Below are 21791 nucleotides of genomic sequence, written 5' to 3' on the forward strand. Positions count from 1 at the left end.
TGGGCTCAGAAAGCTTTAGACAGCCTACCTGGTGATGGGTGGGGATGTGTTCCCACCCAGTTAGTTATTTGGCCTGAGGTGTCCCAGCATTTGTGTGTGAAGGCTGTTGGATGGGGTTAGGTTTTGGCACTAATGAACTAGTGGGAGGATCCCATGATTGCTGCTGCTAGCAGCAGTGTACACAAGGTAGAAAGCTCCCAAATATGGCTTCCACCAGTGTCTATGTCCTCAGGGTGAGCCCTAGCCAACACCCCCCACCTCTCTGGGGGTCTCTCCAAGATCAACAGGTAGGTCAGGCCCAGGATCCTATCAAATTACTGCCTTTGCCCTGGGTGAGATTTTGTGTGTGCCCTTTAAGAGTGAAATCTCTATTTCCTCCAGTCCTTTGGGACTACCAAAATTAAGCCCACTGTCCTTTAAGACCAAATTCTCTGGGAGCTCATTTTACTGGTGCAGGATCCCCAGGCTGGGGAGCCCCACATGTGCTTCAGAACTCTCACTGCTATGGGGGGAGCTCTACACTATAATTATTCTCTAGTTTGTGGGTCACTCACCCTGGGATATGGGAATTGATTGAGTCTTCCCCTCTTACCCATCTCTTTGTGGTTTCTTCTTTATGTCTTTAGTTGTAGAAGATTTTTTCTGGTAGGTTTTTGTCTTATTCATGGAAGGTTGTTCTGCTGATAGTTGTGAATTTTGTGTTTGTGAGAGGAGGTAAGCTCAGAATCTTTTTACTCTACCAAGTTAGCCAATCTTGCATGTGCCCTTTTGTTGTGGTGAGGCCTGCTACTGTGGGTGCATTGGTAGGTGGTTCTATCCCCTGGCCTGGTTGACTGCAAAGTCATGCCTCCTGCAGTTGCTGTGGGCCCACTGGAAGTTGGGTAGGCTTCCAGCAACATTGGCTGCATGGTGGGGAACAACTTTGTTGCCACCCTGCTGGTGGCCAGCCAGGTCCACACACGGCCAAGGGGGGCATGAGTCTGGTGCTGGCCTGCTGGTGGAGAGGGCCAATTTCCTGCCTGGCTTTCTGTGTGGTCCTAGGTGACTCAGAGCTAGTGCTAGAAAGGCAGGGCCAGGTCCTAACATAGTTGTTTGTGCAGTCCAGTGGCTCAGGTCCCTGTATCGTTGTCTGCATGGTTCAGGGTGGCCCAAGGACAGTAGCAGTCACTGGTAGGCAAGGCTGTGTTCCTACACTAGTAGGTGAGAGGGAAGATCCCAAAATGGTGCTTTCCAGCACCAGTGTTATTGTAGTTGAATGGGCTTCCCAAAATGGCTGCTGCCAATGTCTTTGCCACCAGGCATAGTCTCAGTTACCTTCTGCCTCTCTGGGAGGTTCTCCAAGATCAGCAAGTAGTCCGACCTAGGGTCCTTCCAAATTACTGCCTCAGCATTGGCACTCAGAGCATGTGAGATTTTGCGTGCTCTCTTTAAGAGTTTAGTGTCTGTCTTCTATAGACCTCCAGCTATCTCAAATATAAGCCCTCTTGAGTTTCAAAGCCAGACATTCTGGGGGTTGTCTTCCTGGTGCAAGGCTAAGGAGCACGATGTGGAACTTGGACTCCTTGCTCTTTGGGAAGGACGACTATGATTGTGATATTCCTCCCATTTGTAGGTCACCCAGGAGTGTGGGTCCTGACTATACCCCATCTCTGCTCTTCCCACCAGTTTCATTGTGGTTCCCTGTCTTTAGTTGAGGAAAGTGTTTTCTACTAGGTCATTCTCATAGATAGTTGCTCTGTTTAAGTAGTTGTAATGTTGGTGTGTTCATGGGAGGAGGTGATTTCAGGGTCTTCCTATTTCTCCATCTTGTCTTCTCTCCCTTTTTTATTTCTTATCTTTTAAAATCAAATAATTTTACTAGAATATATCTCAATATTGGCCTTTCAGATTCATCTTCCCAGATATGTGGTGTGATTGTATAATATATGATTAAATTTGCTTTTATTATAGAAAATCTTCTCCAAAAATTAATTTTAGTGTTGAATTGAGAGAAGTATCTTAACATTTATTATAACTGTTTCTATCTAGTTGCTCCATTATGTTGCCTTTCTTCTGAAGTACTGCCTGTAGTTCTGAATTTGAACAGAAGGTATCAGTATAAGATTAAGATGCTCTGAGTTTCCCCAGTGGCCAAAGCTGTGTGATATTGGACCAAGCTATTAACATCTCTTGCCCTCAGTGTAAACAATCTTCTAGAGAGAGCAGTAATTCTCAACTGTACCTCTCATGAGAATCATGAGGGGGTGCCTGTTTAAAATACCAATTCTCAGGCTCTTAGACCTCCAGAAACTCCAAGTGTGAGACCTTGGAATAACTATTTTTAGTAAATGGCCCTGGGTGATTTAGATAATCAGCAAAGTTTGGGAAAACACTGCCTTAGAGAAACAGAGCTACTGTTCCAAAGAATTTGCGTTCAGGAGCATCAAATAAGCTAAGATGTTTACTTTTGTTAAATAGATATTGTTTCTTCAGAGCAATTTTAGATTTACAGAACAATTGAGAAGTTAGTAAAAGATTTTCCATATATTCCTCACCTATTTTCCCAGTACCTTTTTATTAATATATTATTATGGTGCATTTGTTACAATTAATGAACCAATATTGACATATTATTATTAATTAAGTTCATAGTTTATTCAGATTCCCTTATTTTTTACCTAATGTGCTGATCCTATTTAAGGATACTTCCCTAGATACATTACATTTAGCAGTTATGTCTCCTTAGGCTGTCTTGACCTGACAATTGCCCAAACTTTTCTTGTTTTTGATTACCTCGACAGTTTTGAGGAGTATTGATTAGGTATTGTGTAGAATGATCATCAATTAGGATTTGATGTTTTTTCTCATGATTATATTATGGGTTTGAGGGAAGAATATCACAGAGGTAATTCCACTTTCAACACATCGGATCATGGGTGAATACTATTAACATGATTTAGGACTGTTGGTATTAATCTTGATCAGCTAGATGAAGAAGGGTTTGCTAGGCTTCTTCATGATTAAGTCACTTTTTTCTTCCCCTTTTTATATTCTTTGGAAGGAAGTCACTCTGCACAGCCCACGCTAAAGGAGTGAGGAGTTGTGTTCCCCCACCTTGAGAGTAGAGTATCTGCTTGAATTATTTGGAATTTTGCCATGTGACAGATACGTCTTTCCTCCACATTCATTCATTCATTTATTCAATCATTCATCAATTATTTGTTTATGTGTATGAGAATGAACTCATGGGTATTTGTTTTATACTCTAGGTTAAAATTAATTATTACTTTATTTTTTTTGTTGCTCAAATTGTTCCAGGTTTAGTCATTAAGAGCTCTTTCGGTTGGCTCCTTTGTCCCTCTGACATACATCAATCAATGTGGGATTTGTTTTTTTGATGATCACTCCCTTATTTTCTGGAATTATAAGATTCTCCAGGTTTGGCTTATATATTTCCTGTTTCAATCTTAGAATCAGATATTTCTTCAATGTTTCCTATCTCCCTTTATTGGAGAATGGTATTAGAAACCAAGATTTGGGCATTAGGTGTACTCATTGCTCTTGGAGTGTTGCTTGCTTTAGGCCCTCTCATTTCTCCTTTATACTTTTGGTTGAATTCTCTAGTGAAACCATCTGTCATTGGTGATTTTTTAAGGTTACCTATCCAGTTTCTTTAATAAACATAAGCCTATTCAGATTATCTATTTTTCTATTGTGAGTTTTGATACTTATCCATCTTTCAAAGATTTGTCCATTTTATCTGAGTTTTAAAATTTGTAGGCATAGAATTGTTGATAGTATTCCTTCTTATCCTTTTAATTTCTGTGGTAACAGTAGTGATGACACCTCTTTCATTTCGAATAATGGTAATTTATGCCTTTTCTATTTTTCTTAGTTAGCCTGGCTAGTTGTTTATCAATTTTATTGATCTTCTCAAAGAATCAGCTTTTTGTTTTATTGATTTTAGCATATTGCTTTCCAGTTTTCAATTTTATTGGTTCCTGATCCAATTAGAATCCTTTCTTTTCTTCTACTTGTATTAGACTTAAATTGCTCTTCTTTCTCTAGCTTACTAAAGAAAGTTAGTAGACGCTTATATTATTGATTTTAGATCGTTCTTTTCTAATATATGTACCTAATGCTATATAAATTTTTCTCAATGCATTGCTTTAATTGCATGCCACAGATTTTGATGTTGCATCTTTGTGTCCATTTTTAGGAAATTATAATTTATCTTGAGAATTTTTCTTTTACTCATGTGTTGCTTAATCTCCAAATATTTTGGGATTTTCTAGCTATCCTTTTTCTAAGGATCTCTAGTTTCATTCCATCATGGTCTGAGAACATAGGTTGTATGATTTTTCTTCTTTTCTATTTACTAAATTGTGTTTCATGGCTTATAATGCCATCTGTCTTGGTGAATATTCCATGTGAGCTTGAGAAAAATGTGTATTATGCTATTGATGGATGGAATAGTCTGTAAATGTCAATTAGACCAAGTGGATTTGGTAGTGCTGGCCAGGCCAACTTTATCCTTTTTGATTTTCTGTCTGTTTGACTGATTAATTACTGTTAGAAGGGTGTTGAATTCCGGCCTGTAATAGTGGATTTATCCATTTATCCTTTCAGTTTTATCCATTTTTGCTTCATGTATTTTGATCATTTGTTGTTAGGTGCATACATATTTATGATTGTTTTGTCTTGTCATATAATTGATTCCTTTATCATTATGTAGTGCCCCTCATTATCCTGATGTTTCCTTGTTGTGAAGGTTGCTTTGTCTAATACAGCTACTAGATTTTTTTTGTTTTGTTTTGTTTTGTTTTTGTTTGCGATACGCGGGCCTCTCACTGTTGTGGCCTCTCCCGTTGCAAAGCACAGGCTCCAGACGTGCAGGCTCAGCGGCCGTGGCTCACGGGCCCAGCCGCTCCGCGGCATGTGGGATCTTCCCGGACCGGGGCACGAACCCGTGTCCCCTGCATCGGCAGGCGGACTCTCAACCACTGCGCCACCAGGGAAGCCCCAGCTACTAGATTTTTAAAATAGTGTTAGTATGAAGTATCTTTCTCCATTGCTTTACTTTTAACATATCTGAATCTTTGTATTTAAAGTGTGTTTCCTGTCAACAACTATTGTTGGGTGTGTTGTTTTATATTTTAAATATAAATCCACTAAGACAAACTAAGTCTTTTTTGCATTTAGAAGAATTATTGTTATGGTTTGATTAATATCTTCCATGTTTCTGTTTTCTACTCTTTGCAATTGCTCTTTGTTTTTTAATTTATCCCCCTACTTTTCTTCCTTTCCTAGTTTTAATTGAACATTTTTATGATTCCATTTTATCACTTCTCTTAGCATATCAATTATACTTCTTTTTAAAATAAGTCTGCTTGTGATGCTTGATTTTTATCTTCAGACTGCTTTTTCTTGCCTTTTTGCATGCCTTGTAAGTTTTTGTTGAATGCTAGACATGATTTATTGAGTAACTGAGGAAAAAGTCTTTATTGTGAGGTTTTATGTTAATTTGGCCAAGAGTTAGACTGTGTTTAATGTGTGCTGCTACTTTACGTGCCAGATTTTTCAAATTCCTCTAGTATCATTTTGTCTCTCCTGCTGACCTTGGTCATCTACAATAATTTCTCCTTAGATAGAATTTGCATCTTCAAGCTCTTTAAGCTGTAATTCTGTTTTTATACCATTGGTAAGGTATGCATATTTCAAAATTGTTCTTATTCCCCTTTCTCTAGCATTTCCATAAGGGTAATTTTCATGATTCTTTACTGTGAGGACCTGGTGGGCTTCCTGAAGGTAAAACCCACAAAAATGTGGGAGCCCCACTAATACTGCAGTCCCCAGGGGTTTCTCACTCTCAAACTAGTCCATACTCAGCCTCCAGCATTTGTTATTATAAATAATTTAGCCTTCCTACCAGTTTTTTGCTCTAACAGATGAACAGGTATTCTGTTGCAGGTAAACAGTTATATGATTTTCTGTATTCACCTGCCTCTCCACATTTAAGGGAGGTAATTTCCCCTGTGAACTCAATTCTCTGACGGGTCCAAGAAAAGTAGCTGATATTTAGGTTGTTCAAATTATTTTGTCATAAGGATGGTAGTGATGACTTCAAATCTCTTTACATGTTAGAGTTAAAACCAGAAGTCTAATACTTTCTTTAAAGGTAGTGGATTTATTAACTTCTGGTTTATGAGGGATGGGGAATAAACAATTATTAAACAAAAATCCTAGATACATACATACATTAACCTTTGAAATGAAACTGGAATATTTCAAATATTGGTATTTCTTGTCTTTTCCTCAATATTTCCTATGGAATATCCTCCAAATTATGCTGTTTTGTTCTAAATATGGCCTGAATCATCACACACACACACACACCGAATGCACACAGAATTTCCTACATATATTTCTCACTTAATCCTCTCATAAAAGTGCTAATTTTTAAAAAAATAATTACGTAGCATAGATGACAAAGGCCCACTAAAATGTGATACATTTCTACATTTTATTTTACAGGATTATATGAGAGACTTCAAAGTCTAACCTTCAAAGAGTTAGCTTTCTTTTGTGAAAATCTTCACATTTCTAGTTAATATTTTAATAAAATATTGCACATAATTTTTATGGAGGAAACTCCACTGTTTTACATAAAGGTAGTTTTAATTTAGGAGAATTAAATAGTGTCTTGTCTTTTAGAAAAATTAGTCTAGTTGCCAAGACAGTAGGTAGGGTGCTAATATGTAACCTATAGGTAATATTCACTCAATGCACAGCTTTCTGAGGCACTAGGATTATAGTTGTGAAGAAGATTAGCACAATCCTTCCTCTCAGGGAGCTTATGCTTTAGTAAGACAATTATATGATATAGTGTGATGAAAGCTATAGTATTATGGTTCAGTGATATATATATATATATAATTACATATATATTACATATTACATAGATACATACACACACACACACACACACACATATATATATCCAGAAATGAAAGAAGTTCATTCCAATTCCAAGAAATGAAAGAAGTTCGTTCAGTGTGGCAGGATTATATTCGAAGGGCAAGAAGTAGAAACTGGAGGGCTTCCCTGGTGGCATAGTGGTTGAGAGTTTGCCTGCAGATGCAGGGAACACGGGTTTGTGCCCCGGTCTGGGAAGATCCCACATGCCACGGAGCGGCTGGGCCCGTGAGCCATGGCCGCTGAGCCTGCGCGTCTGGAGCCTGTGCTCCGCAACGGGAGAGGTCACAACAGTGAGAGGTCCGCGTACTGCAAAAAAAAAAAAAAAGTAGAAACTGGAGACATAAGAAATTTGAACTTTATTCCAAGACTAACAGGAAGAAACTGAAGGAGGCTGGCTAATCAGGGCTAATCAGTGACCAAAGCAGATTTATGCTTCAGTAAGGTAATTCTAACTGCTTTGTGAAAATAAATGAATTGCAAGGAGAATTTGGAGTCAGTGACACAGGTTAAGAATGTATGGTAGGAATCCAGCCTAAGGAAAATAGTACATTGACTCAAGAATATGGCATTAAGCATGAAGAATTATGGACACTTTCTAGAAATGGTTATGAGGTTAAGTAAAAGAACATGGTGATGACTGACTGTGTGGGTAGATGGAGAGGAAGTCAGGCAATGGTAATGTACAGATTTTTGGCTTGGTCAACTGGGAGACATAATTAATATTACATTAAATAAAATAAAAATATTTGAGTAGGACACGTTCATTTTGCACATGCTAATTTGAGGTATCTGTGGAACATCTGGGCTTAGATAAATGACACTGGCAAGGCAAAACAAAATGTATTAATTCAAAGAACTCATTATTTCAGAAAGTTAAGTTGGTAAAATTATTCAGAATTACAGAAAAATTGGGTAAACTTGTATACAGATATTCTCAATATATATATCATAGAATCATTCCATTATGTCAGTACTGGTATTTATTCAAGCTCATTTGATGGAGCCTAAAATCTTTTCAGCTAATCTAACAAATAAAGTTAAATGTATTTTGGCTCCAAATTTTTATTCTTTCACTCTTTATGTTTGTACACATGATCATATTTGTTTCTGAACATTCCAGGACAAAAAGTACAAACTATTGACTTCAGGTACTCGCTAAAATCTGCATTGTAACAGATGGTAGAAATGTGGCCTATTCTAAAGAATTAATGTATGTTAAAATGATAATGTTGAAAAGTAGAAAATATTAAAGAATTACATATTTTAACTGGTAAAAATAATATATGCAAAAGAATCTATTGGACATTAGTTGATAATAATTAAATGGGTAGAAGTTTAGTGAACACTGAGCTTTCATTTAAATGAAATTTGATTAATTCAGCAGTCATTTATCTTGGCTAAAATCTAAGATGCTAAACATGTCTACTTTATTCATCTTTAACCAGGAGCCTGGGAAAGCCCAGAATGCTACAATCTTCTAACAAAGGAAAGAGGTAACTATTAATCTGAATACTTAAAACAGGAAAACAGTTATGTTTCTTTGGTTTATTTATATAGCAAACATCCTGAGATGTTCCCTAAGATTAGAACGTAGATTATAAAACAGCCAGGTGTCTTGGCCATACATTCCAAGGTTATACAGAGTAGGATGAAAATGGAGTTTTTCTGAACGTGCTTTAGTTAATAATATTTTATGTAATAATTTTATTTTAATATACCACTTAGAACGCACTTGTAAACAATTCTCTCTCATTACATTTAAACAAGAAGCACTGCTATTTCCGGAAATTAAAAAAACATCACAATAAAAATCAGGTCTTCCAGTTTAAGGAATCGTTGTATTGTTACACAAAGAGAATGATTTTGCCAGAATCTTTGATCACATCTTCAAGACCACATTTTCCTTAAATGTAATGTAGCATATGAAAATTTCAAGTGAAAAGGAACTTACATACATCTTATTAATATCATCTACAGATTTAGGGAAGACTTACTTTGTCAAACACTATATTCCATAAAAAAAGGAAAAAAGGACTAGAAAGATGTGTAAAAAGTATCAATAGTTTATCAAAATTATTTCCACAAAATATGAATTGGATATTTAAATACATTAACAGATATATTCAGAAAAATAGGCAAAGTGTTCATTGCTATTCAGCATTTAACCAAAACTTTGGAAAAATTCTAATCAAAACACCAAATAAACACAATTTCACAAATGGTCTTGAAGATATGGATTTGAATCAAAGAATGTAAAAAAAGGTAAAAGAAACTGTGAAAAAAAGAGTTAATATTGATATGTGTCAAAACCAAATAATATACTGTAATAGGAGAAAAAGGGGCTTTAGAGTCATTCAGATTCATACAAATCTCTACACAGAAATATATATGTATATATATATGGAAACTTAAAAAACCTAAATGGAGGGAATATGCCATGTTTAAGGATTAGAAGACTTGATATTGAATCCCAAATAAAATCCAAGCACTTTTGTTGTGAAAATTGACAAGCTGATTCTAAGTGCATATGAAAAGGCAAAGGGCCCATAATGGTGAAGATAATCTTAAAGAAGAACAAAGGGGGAAATTTACACTACCGAATATTAAAGCTTATTATAAAACTAAACTGTGTAAGACTATGTAGTACTGGTGCAAGGACAAACACAGATGGAACAAAATAGCACAGAAACAGACTCAAACATTTATAGACACAATATATGCGACAAAATGGGCACTGCAGAACAATGATGACAGGGTAGTGTTTTTAATAAATGAGTCAGAGTAAACTGGATATCCAAATGGAGAAAAACTGAATATTGTTGCAGCTTACCTTAGGCCATTTGCAAAAATTAATTCCAGGTAGATTATGGATATAAATGTGATAAGAGAAAAAAGTTTCTAGAAAGTAGTAACATAGAATATCTTCATAATCTTGGGGTATGCAACAGTGTTATTAAGGACAAAAAGCACAAAGCAAAACACTGTAAAACTGGACTACATTAAAATTAAAGCTTCTCTTCATCTAAAGACATTATTCACAAGATGGAAAAGAGAAGGATAATATCTTTGCCATATATTCAACCAATAGGTGCTCTTGTCTTGAACATATAAAGAACTCCTAAAAATCAGTAAGAAAAAAAGACAAAACACTCACTTAAATAAGCACAAGACTGGAACAGGTACTTTCAAAAGAAGATGTCCAAATATCCAATAAAATATTTCAAGCTCATTAGTCATCAGAGAGATGCAAATTTAAGAACAAAATGAAGTACTACTAGACAACCAATCAGAATGGCTAATGTTTTTTTTAAGTTGAAAATACCAGTGGTTGTCAAGGAATGAAGCAACTGGAACTCTTACACACTATGTTTATAAACTATTTTGGGAAACTAATGAATTTTAAACACATGCTATCATATGATCTTACCATTCTACTTCTACGTATTTAACTAACAGAAATCTATATGCAAGTGCACTGAAATATATACACAAGAATAGCATTATTTGAAGTAGCCAAAATCTAGAAACAATCCAAATGCCCATCAACTTTTGGATGCATAGCATGTGATTCTATATAGAAAATAAAATGAACTGCTACACTGAATAACACGAATGAATCTCACAAACATAATGTTGAGCAAATGAATTCAGGCACAGAATAATATTTACTATATAGTTCAATTTATATAAATTTATAAAATAGGCAAATAATCTATAATATTAGAAGAATCTATAATATTAGAATATTAGAAGAATATTAGTAATCTATAATATCAGAACCACTATATGTATAATATAGTGGTAATCACTGGGGAAAAGTGGGAACTTTGAAAGGGAGAGGATCTAAGAGGCGTAGCTGAGGAGCTGGTAGGATTCTGTTTCTTGAGCATGGTGGTGTTTACATAGTTCTTTTTTTCATGTTTGTGAAAATTCATCAAGCTATACATTCATATTTGGGTGCTTTTCTGCACATGTTATACTTCAATAAACATATTTAAATATACATCCTATAAATGAAAAAACATATGAAATGCTATGTGGTTGCTTGAAATAAAATAGAACAAGAAATAATAAAAACATATAGTTTCAAAAATGTTTACATATAGGCAGTATACTGAAAAGAATAATCAACAAACTCCAAATAAGTAAAAGGATCTGGTTCAAATAGCCATTGTAAGGGGAAAAGAACTCCTTTACATAGTATTTCTTGTGGAAATCACCATCTACTAAGAATGTCAAGTAAAATAATAAACATCTAATTTGACTATATTTTGGCATTTCATATGAGGGTCTAAATTAAGGAAACTGCTCTCTTCATTGGTTGCTTTGTATTCTGGATGATTCTTTATGTAACTAGTATTAAAGAGACAATCATTAAATTCTGTAATAATGTCTATTTTATGGCTTTATATTGTTATCTGTAACTGGAAAATACAGAAAATAGTATTGTACAAAAAGTGTGGCTGAGGGAGATCAGCTCGGTGTTTTGTGACCACCTGGAGGGGTGGGATAGGGAGGGTGGGAGGGAGGGAGACACAAGAGGGAAGAGATATGGGAACATATGTATATGTATAACTGATTCACTTTGTTATAAAGTAGAAACTAACACACCATTGTAAAGCAATTATACCCCAATAAAGATGTTAAAAAAAAAAGTGTGGCTGAAATATCTATCCAGGCATTGTTGATCAAAGACTTTTAAGAAAGTAAAAAACACGTGACTCAATTGTAAAAATGTTCTTTCGTATTTTTTTTTAACCATAGTATATCATATTTTTCAACCTTTGCAAGTAAATTTCAATGCTCTTTATTACTACCATTATTATGGTATGGAAAGTTAGTTCAATGTTAGCTGCAAATCCATGTTATATTTCACCTTTATGAAATATTTTTGTTGCGGTTGCAACAGAATATATTATGAATCATAGTCAGAAATGTCTTCCAAATAAATATTATGAAGTATTATTATATTTAAGGACTGTGTATATTTTGTATTTGGATTCCTATGTTTTAAGTTCCATAAAATGCCCTTCATAAAAATAAAATACTAGTCAATTTTTTTAAGTCTAAATTAATGACAATGTTTTAGATGGAGTTTTAAAAAATAGGCTTCTATATGTTCATAAAACATGTAAGATTATATTCAGCAGAAAACTTGATAAATATAAATGGATAATTTTAAATGATAGACTCAAATAGCTTTTTTTCCCTATGACGTTGATCTTAGCTACAAGATTACTTACTGTCTTACTCCTCAACTTTTCCAAGAGCTCTATCACTGATCTATGAAAGCGAGGAAGCCAGCCTAACTTTTTCCATTTTCAAAGCAGCCATAATTCTAAATATTTACCCTAACAGATCTCTAAGTTTTATTGCTGCCAACATACAAAGATGGTTGAGACATACTCAAATAATGTTGGAAAACATGCCCTGTGTGAAAAAACTAATTTAGTCAAAACAATTTTTAAATGGAGATAAAATACTAAATATTGACACTTGCTTTTTAACAATTATGAGGCTTGTTAAAATTTAACATAATTTTAACAATTATGATTCTGATTGAATCATTGTTAAAGTTATAACTAAATAATTAATAACTAGTGCCAGGAAGCCACAAAATATGTGAATTTAAGGGGAAAATGCTAAATCTTGTTAGAAGTAGCAAGTGTTAAGGTTTGACTGTAGTACGTGTCACCTAACTGATGCAGGTACTTTTGACAGTAAAGGACTCAGTGTGGCATTACTAAAGTTGGAACCAGCCTGGGATGAACTGCTGCTGCTACATTCACTGGACTTTCCAGGGTTCCAGGGTTCTCTGTTCTGGCCAATTTCCAAGCAGACAGGTGGCCAGTTTCCTTCTGTCATGTGAACCAAATCTCACCCTGAAGGTAACTTCCCACTCTACATTGTTAACAGAAGAGGGAGGTTAATTCTGTTTAAAATAAATGGCATTCTTTTACAATTATGCTATAAGCAGAATATCTGAAACCTTGTTTTTTTTGTTAACTTTTCTGGTTTTTCTACATCTTAGACACAAAATTGATTATCATTAAAGAAAGTTTTATTTTGCTATTCTGTAACAGAAAGTGTTAAGCTGCTGTCTCTTACCTAGAAATCAAACTGCATGCTTGCTTGTTTACTTGGACACTTCCACCCCCAATCCAGAGCACTGGTGAACTTTTAGGTTCCTTCATGTTAAAGTCTAACTCTCAGCCTCATATGTTGCATGAAATTAATTACCATATCCTTCGTTCCAGCTAGTGTATCTATAGGAGAAAGTAAATTTTGCGATTATGTCATATAATAGGAAAATAAACTTCACATACAAAAAGCATAGGCTTTAATGTTTTTTCTCATTAATAAAATGACAAAGTATAAAATCTCTAGAATCAGTTCTACACATCTCAAATCAAAGACTGTAATCTAGAAATGAATCAAAATAACGCCTACTTCATACTTGATTTTCATATTTTTTGCTACACTTTATCAAATCTAAGATACCTGTCAAAATTATAGTTTAGAATAATTTTGTTCTAATGTTTATACATTAAATGAAATATTATAATGAAATAAATATTTGATGATATTCTGTAAATTGATTTACCCTTATCAAAATTATGTCCACTCACAGAAAATAACTTTTACTCTAGTAAAATCTATAAAGTACCTCTTAGAATTCTGCAATACATTGGTTTTAATAGTTTCCCATCTAGATGATGTCTTTGAACATAAGGACAATACCTGTCACATAAGTGGTACATAAGAGGTAAAACACTGGTTAATGGATTAATGAAGTATACCTAGGTGTAATACCTCAGACTGCTTCACATATTACATGCTCAGTACATAACGGCTGATTGGTACCTTGGTAAATAAGTATAAAGGATGGTATTAAGGGACTCAGAGATTGTTGGTGCTATTAGATCACTGTATGCTTCCTTTTAAAATACTGTTAGGATATTTTCTTTAGAAAAATTGACAATTAAGGGTTTTATATATTTTTAAATGTCAGCAATTAATAAGAATGAAAAATTATTTTAGTTGACAATGTAGGATTTCTATCAAATTTACCATTAAATACAGCATAATTCCTGGAGAGTTATTCATGCTCCTTCTTTAATTTTTCACTTTTTTTTTCTTCCACTCCTTCTAGGGTTATCTCTTTTAGTGGACAGGAGAATTATAAAATGGAGAGACTATAATAGGGGTTCTCATGACTAGGTTTTTATGCCACCACTTGCCTCACAATTTTCTCTAGTGACAGAAGTGACTCTGGCTAAGGAGCCAAAAGCCAATTTCACACAGATCTCCAGGGATATTGGACTTTGACGATTCTATTCCTGCCTGCTCCTGCCTGCCTTCTCATATGTCTCCTGGATAAGAACATGAAGAGAAAAGTAAACTTAGTAATCTACCCATAATTAACTCCTGCTACTCAGTATTGATTTATATTAATTATACTACTTGGTAAAAATGCCAAGGCCAATATATTTTGAACTTATGATCAACATGATCAACAGAGTATCCGGAAAGAAACTTCTTTTTAAGCCATCGTGTTATTATGCTTCCAATTGGCAAGATTTTTAAATAAACCAACGACTGAGGAGAAGCAGAAAGGAAATAGGATTAAATTAAAACATGTACAATTATTCAAAAGGAGTGATGGCAATTTTAAACCACCATCAACAGAAGTTTAACTTCGTACCTTGAAAGTATTTCTGGAAAATGGAGTTGAAAGAGGAATAATTTGAACAAATTTGTTCAATGAAATCTTGTGAATCCATGAGATAAGTAACATTTGTCCTTTGAAAATTCAAGCAATGAGTAGAAAAAAATATAGTTAATGATTTTTTATTGGACGGAAGTTGGTTTAAAGAGTTCAAAAAAGAAGTCACAGTATAAATTCTCTTCATGTTTAAGTAATTTATTTGATGTTCGCTACTTGTGTGTTCATTTCAATCCTCGATGCACGTTAACTGCCAGACATGAAAAACAGTGCTCAATCTAAGAGGCCTTAATGAGTGACAATATTTTTGATATGTGCTTTATGAATACAAATATTTCCAAAGCAAAGATAGAAAACAATTGAATGTGTAGACACAATGAAATTCTGAGCATTTCTCTGATTTACAAAAGTATGCCTAGTTTCTGTTTATCACTAAATGAATAAAACCACTTTAAAAATAGATGTGTGTGTATGTGTGTGTATACCCCCATACACACAGTACATAAACATTTCAAAGTGACAAGTTTTTAGTGCACTGCCAAAGAGCTACAATAACTGTCATCCATAGGCATTCACATGCAAACACTACTGGGCTAGTACACTACAGCAAACACAAGTTTTAGCTGAACTCCTTGGCAAAAACTTCTAAAAAATGGAAAAAATAAAACAGAAATCTACTTCTCATCTGAACAATATAGAAAATAATGTCTTTTGCCATCTGAGTCATATATACACACAGTATTATCTAAGCTCAGAAAATAACTTCTTACTATACACACAACTGCAGTGTACACTCAGCAAATGTTATCATTGGAAGAAAATGGGCTATGAGGAGATCTGAGGAATAGTAGCAGGAAGAGATCTATCCATTAAAAAATAAAAAGTAAGGCATGGTAAGGGCTGGAATGCACATACATGGGAGTGGACTGGGGAGAAAGTAAACAGAAAGCAACAGAAACCAATTAAAGTGGAAAACAGCAGCTAGTTATGACACAGGGATAAATCATGAAAGTTGGATGGGTGGGAAGTGAGAGGTGAAAATAATTTATCTTCTTTGTTTTAAGCTATTGATATATATAGAACTGTCAGTCACTAGCCAAAGTCCATTTAGAATGTGCATTTGCTAAAATGCCATGAGCCACAGAATAAACTTTGCCAAAACTACCACATAGGGTTGCTCTGAACAACAGTTATGAAGATGTTCCACAAAATTCAAAATGCTACACTCATATAAGACAGACATTTCACACAATTTTCAGCTTCAATCTTTCCTTCCAACTCTGGGAAAATGCAAACAATGAGCTCTCCAGACCACAGAGAGTAGGAAACCTTCTCTACTCCATTATCAGTTTCTTGCAACAGCAGACTCTGCAGTTACAGCAAAGTCTAACTCTGGAATCAGAGCAAAGATGGTGACAAATTGGTCTAATGAACAGGGATGCAGATATACCTGTGAGCAATATTTCCACTCCTGGCATTAGCCACAGAAATTCCTGGGGGGAAATAATTCAGTGGAGGGAATAAAGAGATTCCCTATCTTGCTATACCCTAACTCTCACAAACCTTGTCTGGACATGAACAGGATTAAATTATCCCAATTTCTTCTTTACAGTAGGAAGGATTGAGATGGTAAAAGGATTACAAAAATTCATCAAAATATGTCAAAGCACATAGTATTTTTCTTTACATATTAAAAACTGGAAAAAGATTAAAAGTCTCAGGTGTGTTAGCTATGTGTGTGCATTGCTATGATCCTTTGACAGCTAAGAAACTGAGGCTTAGTGAAATTAATTTATTCAAGGCCACTTATCCAACATGAATTTGACCATGGGTCTGTTTCATGTCAAAGTCCTGGCTGACAATTTCTACAACAGCAAAGCCTCCCATCATCAAAAGAGGTGAGGAAGATAAATGGGGAGCAGAGTCAAAACATTTTTTGCTACTTTTTTCTTTTCTTGTTAGTTCTACCTTTAAGAAACTATTTTGGCATTGAATAATATTTCTAACAAACTTTTATACATGCCTTCAACAACATTTCTTCCTCCATTAATAGTAACTCTACAAGAACAATTCATGATATCAGAAGCACAGGTAATCATGAATTAATGCACCAATCACCAGCAGCTGCAAATATCACGAGAGAAAACCAGACATTATGTGCCACCTGCTAAAAGAACACAACACGACATATGAAACATTCCTATCCCCAAAATCATATTTCCATTCTGATCAAGTCTTTAGATCCAACTACCAAATTAAGGAAACAGAGGGTAGGGGAACTTAACACCACAGGGATGTAATTATCAAAACTTAAGACTGTGGCAAATGCTACATGTGAAACAACTTCCTTTCTTCAATGAATAAAATTGCAAGAAAAAAGACAACAGGGTAACATACAGATTAAAAAGACAGTTAAGAGGCTTACTGGGATTCTAATTGATAAAAATATGAAAACAAATAGCATTTATGAGACAATTATAAGTTGGAACCCTGACAGTATCAAAGAACTACTGTTAACTTTAAGTATGATAATGGAACTGAAGATTTTTCCAAAAGAGCCCATGCTTTATAGAAACATATACTGCATATTTATGGTTGAAATGATGTGATATCTGGTATTTATTTCAAAATAATACTGGGAGAGGGTGAGAATGGAGATTATATAAACAAAAATGTACATGAATTGACAATAGCTGAAGTTGGGTGTCATATACATGAATGTTCATTCTACTATTATGTGTAGTTTATGCATGTTTGAAGAAAAGCACATGCAACATCACTGAAAAATGTCCTAATTTTTTTCAAGGAAAGAAGCATATTATCAAGGAATCATACAGTTGAAAAGACCTTAGAAACAATCTATTCAAACCACCTCATTTTATAAATAAGGAAATTAAGGCTCAGATAGGATAAGTGACTTGCTCAGGGTCACACAACCTGTCAGTTCCAGACTCAAGATCAGAATTTAAATCTCCAAACTTGTAGCCCAGGGCTCTGTTCTTTTTCAAACCTATAAGAAATGACTGCATTTAAACATTTAGTCCAGAATACTCTTAAAATTGAGTGTCATCAATAAAGTAAGCCATGTGGCAAGGAATGAATAGAGTTTAGTTCATACCAAAAATGAGCTGCCAGTCACTGTGATAAGATCTGTTTCCTTCTGAGACCCATGGTTTCCTGCAGGATTGGAGAATGAAAACTGGGTTTCTTCCTCCTGTCCAAAGAAGTCAGAGTCAGGATGTACGTTCCATTCCGTTTTGGTTGGCGGCAGTAGTTCCGAGACATTGTTTTCACAAAGGGTGCTTGAAGGAGTCAGAGCATCTGTGTCTACTGTTAGCTTACTGCTGGGGGTCAAAGCTTGGGGCTCTTGACTCGAGGTTTTCATAGCCAAAGAGCTCAGAGATCCCAACGGCCCCGCACTTAGACTTGAGACATCATCTGTATCTAAGGGACTCTGCTGAAAACCAGCGGCTGTCGTTCCAAAGAAGAGTGAGGTATCCAGACTTTGAGGAAGGTCACTGGTGGCCATCAAGGTCTGAGGGTCCACCACCTGCCCTAAGGAATTATTATTATTATTAACAGGGAGCTTCCCTGCCAGAGTTGAGTTCACAGAAGCCACATCAATAGTCAAGATCCCAGAGTTCACCAATGCGGTGTCCAATACTGCAGCAGAACTATTACTGGGCACATCAGAGAAGAGAGACACAAGCTCTGCATCACTGAGGTCATTCTGCCCTTGGCTGGTAAGTTCACTGCTGGGCGTAAGAGAATTTGCAGCTTCTAGCTGAGCTAAGAGATCCTGGCGCAGGTTGTGCCTTTTGGCCATGTGGGTCTTCATGCTGTGCTTGGATGTGAAGAGTTTATTACAAGTGGAGACTGGACATCGGCTTTTCCAAGTGTCCACATCCTGCAAGTGTTTCTTGGAGTGAATGTAGAGACTACTGCGAGCAGAGAACCTGGCGCAGCAGCCTTCCACGGGGCACACAAAAGGCTTTGTGCCCAGGTGGGTTATGCTGTGGCCTTTCAGATGTTCGGCCCTCGTGAAAGATTTCCCACAGCCTTCTACAGGACACATGAACCTCCGGTCATCGTCGTGCTTCCTTTTGTGCCTAAGGAGTTTGGACATGCTGGTGAAGTTCCAGCCACAGCCCTCAAAGTCACAAAGGAAAGGTCTCTCACCAGTGTGGCTCCGAAGGTGAATTTTCAACCTACAAGCCTTGTCGTACTGTTTGCTGCAGCCAGGAAAGGAGCAGGAAAAGAGTTCCTGTTCCCTGAAGTGGGCGCGGTTATGGGAAAACAGGGCACTCACTGTGATAAACGTCTTCTTGCAGCCCGAAAATGCACACTGGTAGGGTCTCTCAGGTTCGAAGTGGCTGCGCTGGTGGGCGCTGAGTTTGGCCTGCGTGGGGAAGGTCTCCTCACACACCTCGCATTTGAATGAGTTCTCCTGCTCATGGCCCTTCATGTGTGCTTTGAGGTTATACACCGTGGTGAAGCTCTTGCCACAGCCCTCTGCCGGGCAGCCAAAGGGCCTCAGTTTGTCGTGTGACTGCAGGTGCCTCTTGAGCTTGTACGAGGTGGTGAAGGTCCAGCCGCAACCGCCCAGGGGGCACTTGAAGGGCCGCTGGCCCTGGCTGCTGCTGTGCGTCAGCAGGTGCACCTTCAGTTGGTGCTTCTTGGCAAAGGTTTGTCCGCACTGCGCCTCAGGACACAGGTACAGCACCACGCCCTGGCCCGGGCCTAGCGGCCCGCGGGGACTCTCAGCAGCAACCGGGCCCTCCGCCTCCTCCTCGGGAGCTGGGGCGGGCGCGGGTTCGGCCCGCTCGGCCAGCAGGAGGTCGGGCAGCAGCTCGGGACAGTCCCCAGGCTGCGCGGCGTGCGGGATCCCCGCTTGCGGGGCGATCAGACCCCCGGGCTGCGGGGCAGGGGCGACCCCAGGCGCCCAGGCTGGCGGCGGGGGCGTGGCCAGGGTGAGGAAGCCGTTCTCGAAGCGCAACAGCAGGTTTTGTTTGTGAATGGTGACGGTGCCCGCGAAGGCCGCGGCGGGGCCCAGGACTGGGGCGGGAATCGGGGCCAGGGCCGGGACTGGGGCGCGGATAGCGGACAGGGAGCTGGGGCCCAGCGCAGGGCGGCCCTCGGGGTTCGCGCCGCTTTCGTGCCCATGGAATCGTGGGCCCAGCCCGGCCTCCTCCCTCCATAGGGGCCCTGCGGCCTGGCTGGCGCCCGTGGAATCTACGTCTCCACCCACCGGGTCCAGCAGCACCAGGAAGAAGTCATCGCCATCGCAGCCGCCGCCGCCGCCGCCGCCGCCGCCGCCGCCGCCGCCGCCGCCGTCGCCGCCGCCGCCGCCGCCGCCGTCGCCGCCGCCGCCGCCGCCACCGTGATCGGGCCTCGGCACCAACGGGCTAGGGCCCGGGCCCGGGGAGGCCGCGCGGGCCACCTCACGCTGCCGCCCGGGCCCGCCATCTTGGGGGCCCCGGAGCAGCAGGAGGCGGCGCGCGGGGGCCTGGCCGGCCCGTGAGTCAGGACCTCCGTGGATCCGGCCGCCGCCCCCGGGGCTGCCAGCGCCGCCGCCCTGTCGCGACCCGCGAGCCGGGAGCAGCCTCGGGATTTCCATCTCCGCGTCCATGAGGCTCCGCTGGAACCAGAATCGCGGAGGAGGCGCGACCCCGCCCCCTGCCGCGGGCCCGAACACGTTCCTGAAAGGAAAAAAAAAAAATGTGCAATGCGCAGAAACTGGCCCTATCAGATATTAAAACGTGTTTAACGCCACCGTGATTTAAATATTCTGGTACTGGGTGTCTAGAACATAATAGAAAGCCCAGGGGCAGAGCCTCGTATACATAAATAAGTTCCACAGTTAATATTAGTAGGAAATCAAGGAGGTCTTCCCAGATACAGGGGAAGTGGTGCTGGAATGAATACCTTAGCTATCTATCTGCTAAATGCAACATAAATCGGTACCTCACTACCGATTTATGTACCAAAATAAACACACCCCCAGCCCCTCCCAGTGCTAAACATGGTGGTTAGCACTTATCCTGTATTAAACATTGTTTACTGGATGGATGGCTGGATTAATGGATGACAGAAAATTCCTGAGAGAATACACTATGTGTCAAGATTAAACAACCATAGTGCCACGAATTCCTACTGAAAAGGTTGTCTTTTAAAAAATTTTCCTGGAAAACTTCCATATCCAGAACTGTCTTGAGCAATGTCTTTAGGAAAATTTGTCGCATAGTTAAATTTTTTGTCCTGCTGGTGCAGAGACTAGATTGAGTGGGGCCGAAGCAGATTAGCACTGTTCAGCCTAGAAATGCAAAGCCTGGAGGATGAAACAATTTATAATGAAATCTGGAGAACTCAACCCACTCCTGGGTTCTCCCTATAAGGTACACAGCCTAAACCAACTCTTTGCTCTTCCACCATTGGTTGCACCATGGTAAATTTTATGTCCAATCTCACAGCATGAAGAGGACATTCCTCAGCTTACTCTAGATTCTCCAGCACACGGAGGTCTCTGGACAAGAGTACTAGTTAAATGCGAAAAGTTTAAACCCTAAGTTACTGCAGTGGACTCTCCTGAGAACAAGGCACAGATGCCTTTTGCATGCCCAATAGCCCCAATGTGCCTGCTTGCATTTAAGTGTGGTGGCCTAGTCTCACTATAATGGATTTGGCCTGTGATGCCTAATGATCTTATTAATGTTGATGATGATCCTTCAATTTGTCTGTCATCATTGAGTTGGGAATTGATATAAATACAGGGTGAATTAATCTGGCAAGAGAAAGGTTTAGAGTGATGACTAGATTATGGGACACCTATAGTTTAAGTAATCCCTTCTTTCCCCTCTTTTAATGATAATGGACACTTGCTGATCTCTTGATTAAAAGATCAAGTTTTTCATCCATAACAATTCAAACCTCATCAAAATTTCTACATCACATATTTTTCTTTCTATTACATTTTTTGGAGGAAACATTTTTTTCAAATCTGAGGTATAGAGGAAAGCATAAAATATATCTGCCAGGTTTAGATAATTTATAAAAGCAAACACCCGTGTAACCAGGACGAAGGTCAAGAAATAGACCATTGCCAGCCTTC

The 21791-nt window shown here is 38.2% G+C and overlaps 1 protein-coding gene across 1 annotated transcript; it reads right to left on the reverse strand.

Moving 5' to 3' along the window:
- Positions 1-1757: 1757 nt before the first annotated feature.
- LOC111170761 (zinc finger X-linked protein ZXDB) lies at positions 1758-20361 on the reverse strand. The gene has a single exon (XM_022566306.2). It carries the CDS (start codon positions 20310-20312, stop codon positions 17796-17798), a length of 2517 nt encoding a protein of 838 aa, XP_022422014.2. The 5' UTR covers positions 20313-20361; the 3' UTR covers positions 1758-17795.
- Positions 20362-21791: the final 1430 nt, after the last annotated feature.

Source organism: Delphinapterus leucas, chromosome X (assembly GCF_059928025.1).
Source record: "Delphinapterus leucas isolate spDelLeu-1000000601 "Yukka" chromosome X, BTC_Dleu_Yukka2, whole genome shotgun sequence".
Lineage (NCBI taxonomy): Eukaryota > Metazoa > Chordata > Mammalia > Artiodactyla > Monodontidae > Delphinapterus > Delphinapterus leucas.

Excerpts from the sequence above, each read along its gene's own strand:
- LOC111170761 (XM_022566306.2), bottom strand. The coding sequence starts at position 20,312 with ATGGACGCGGAGATGGAAATCCCGAGGCTGCTCCCGGCTCGCGGGTCG.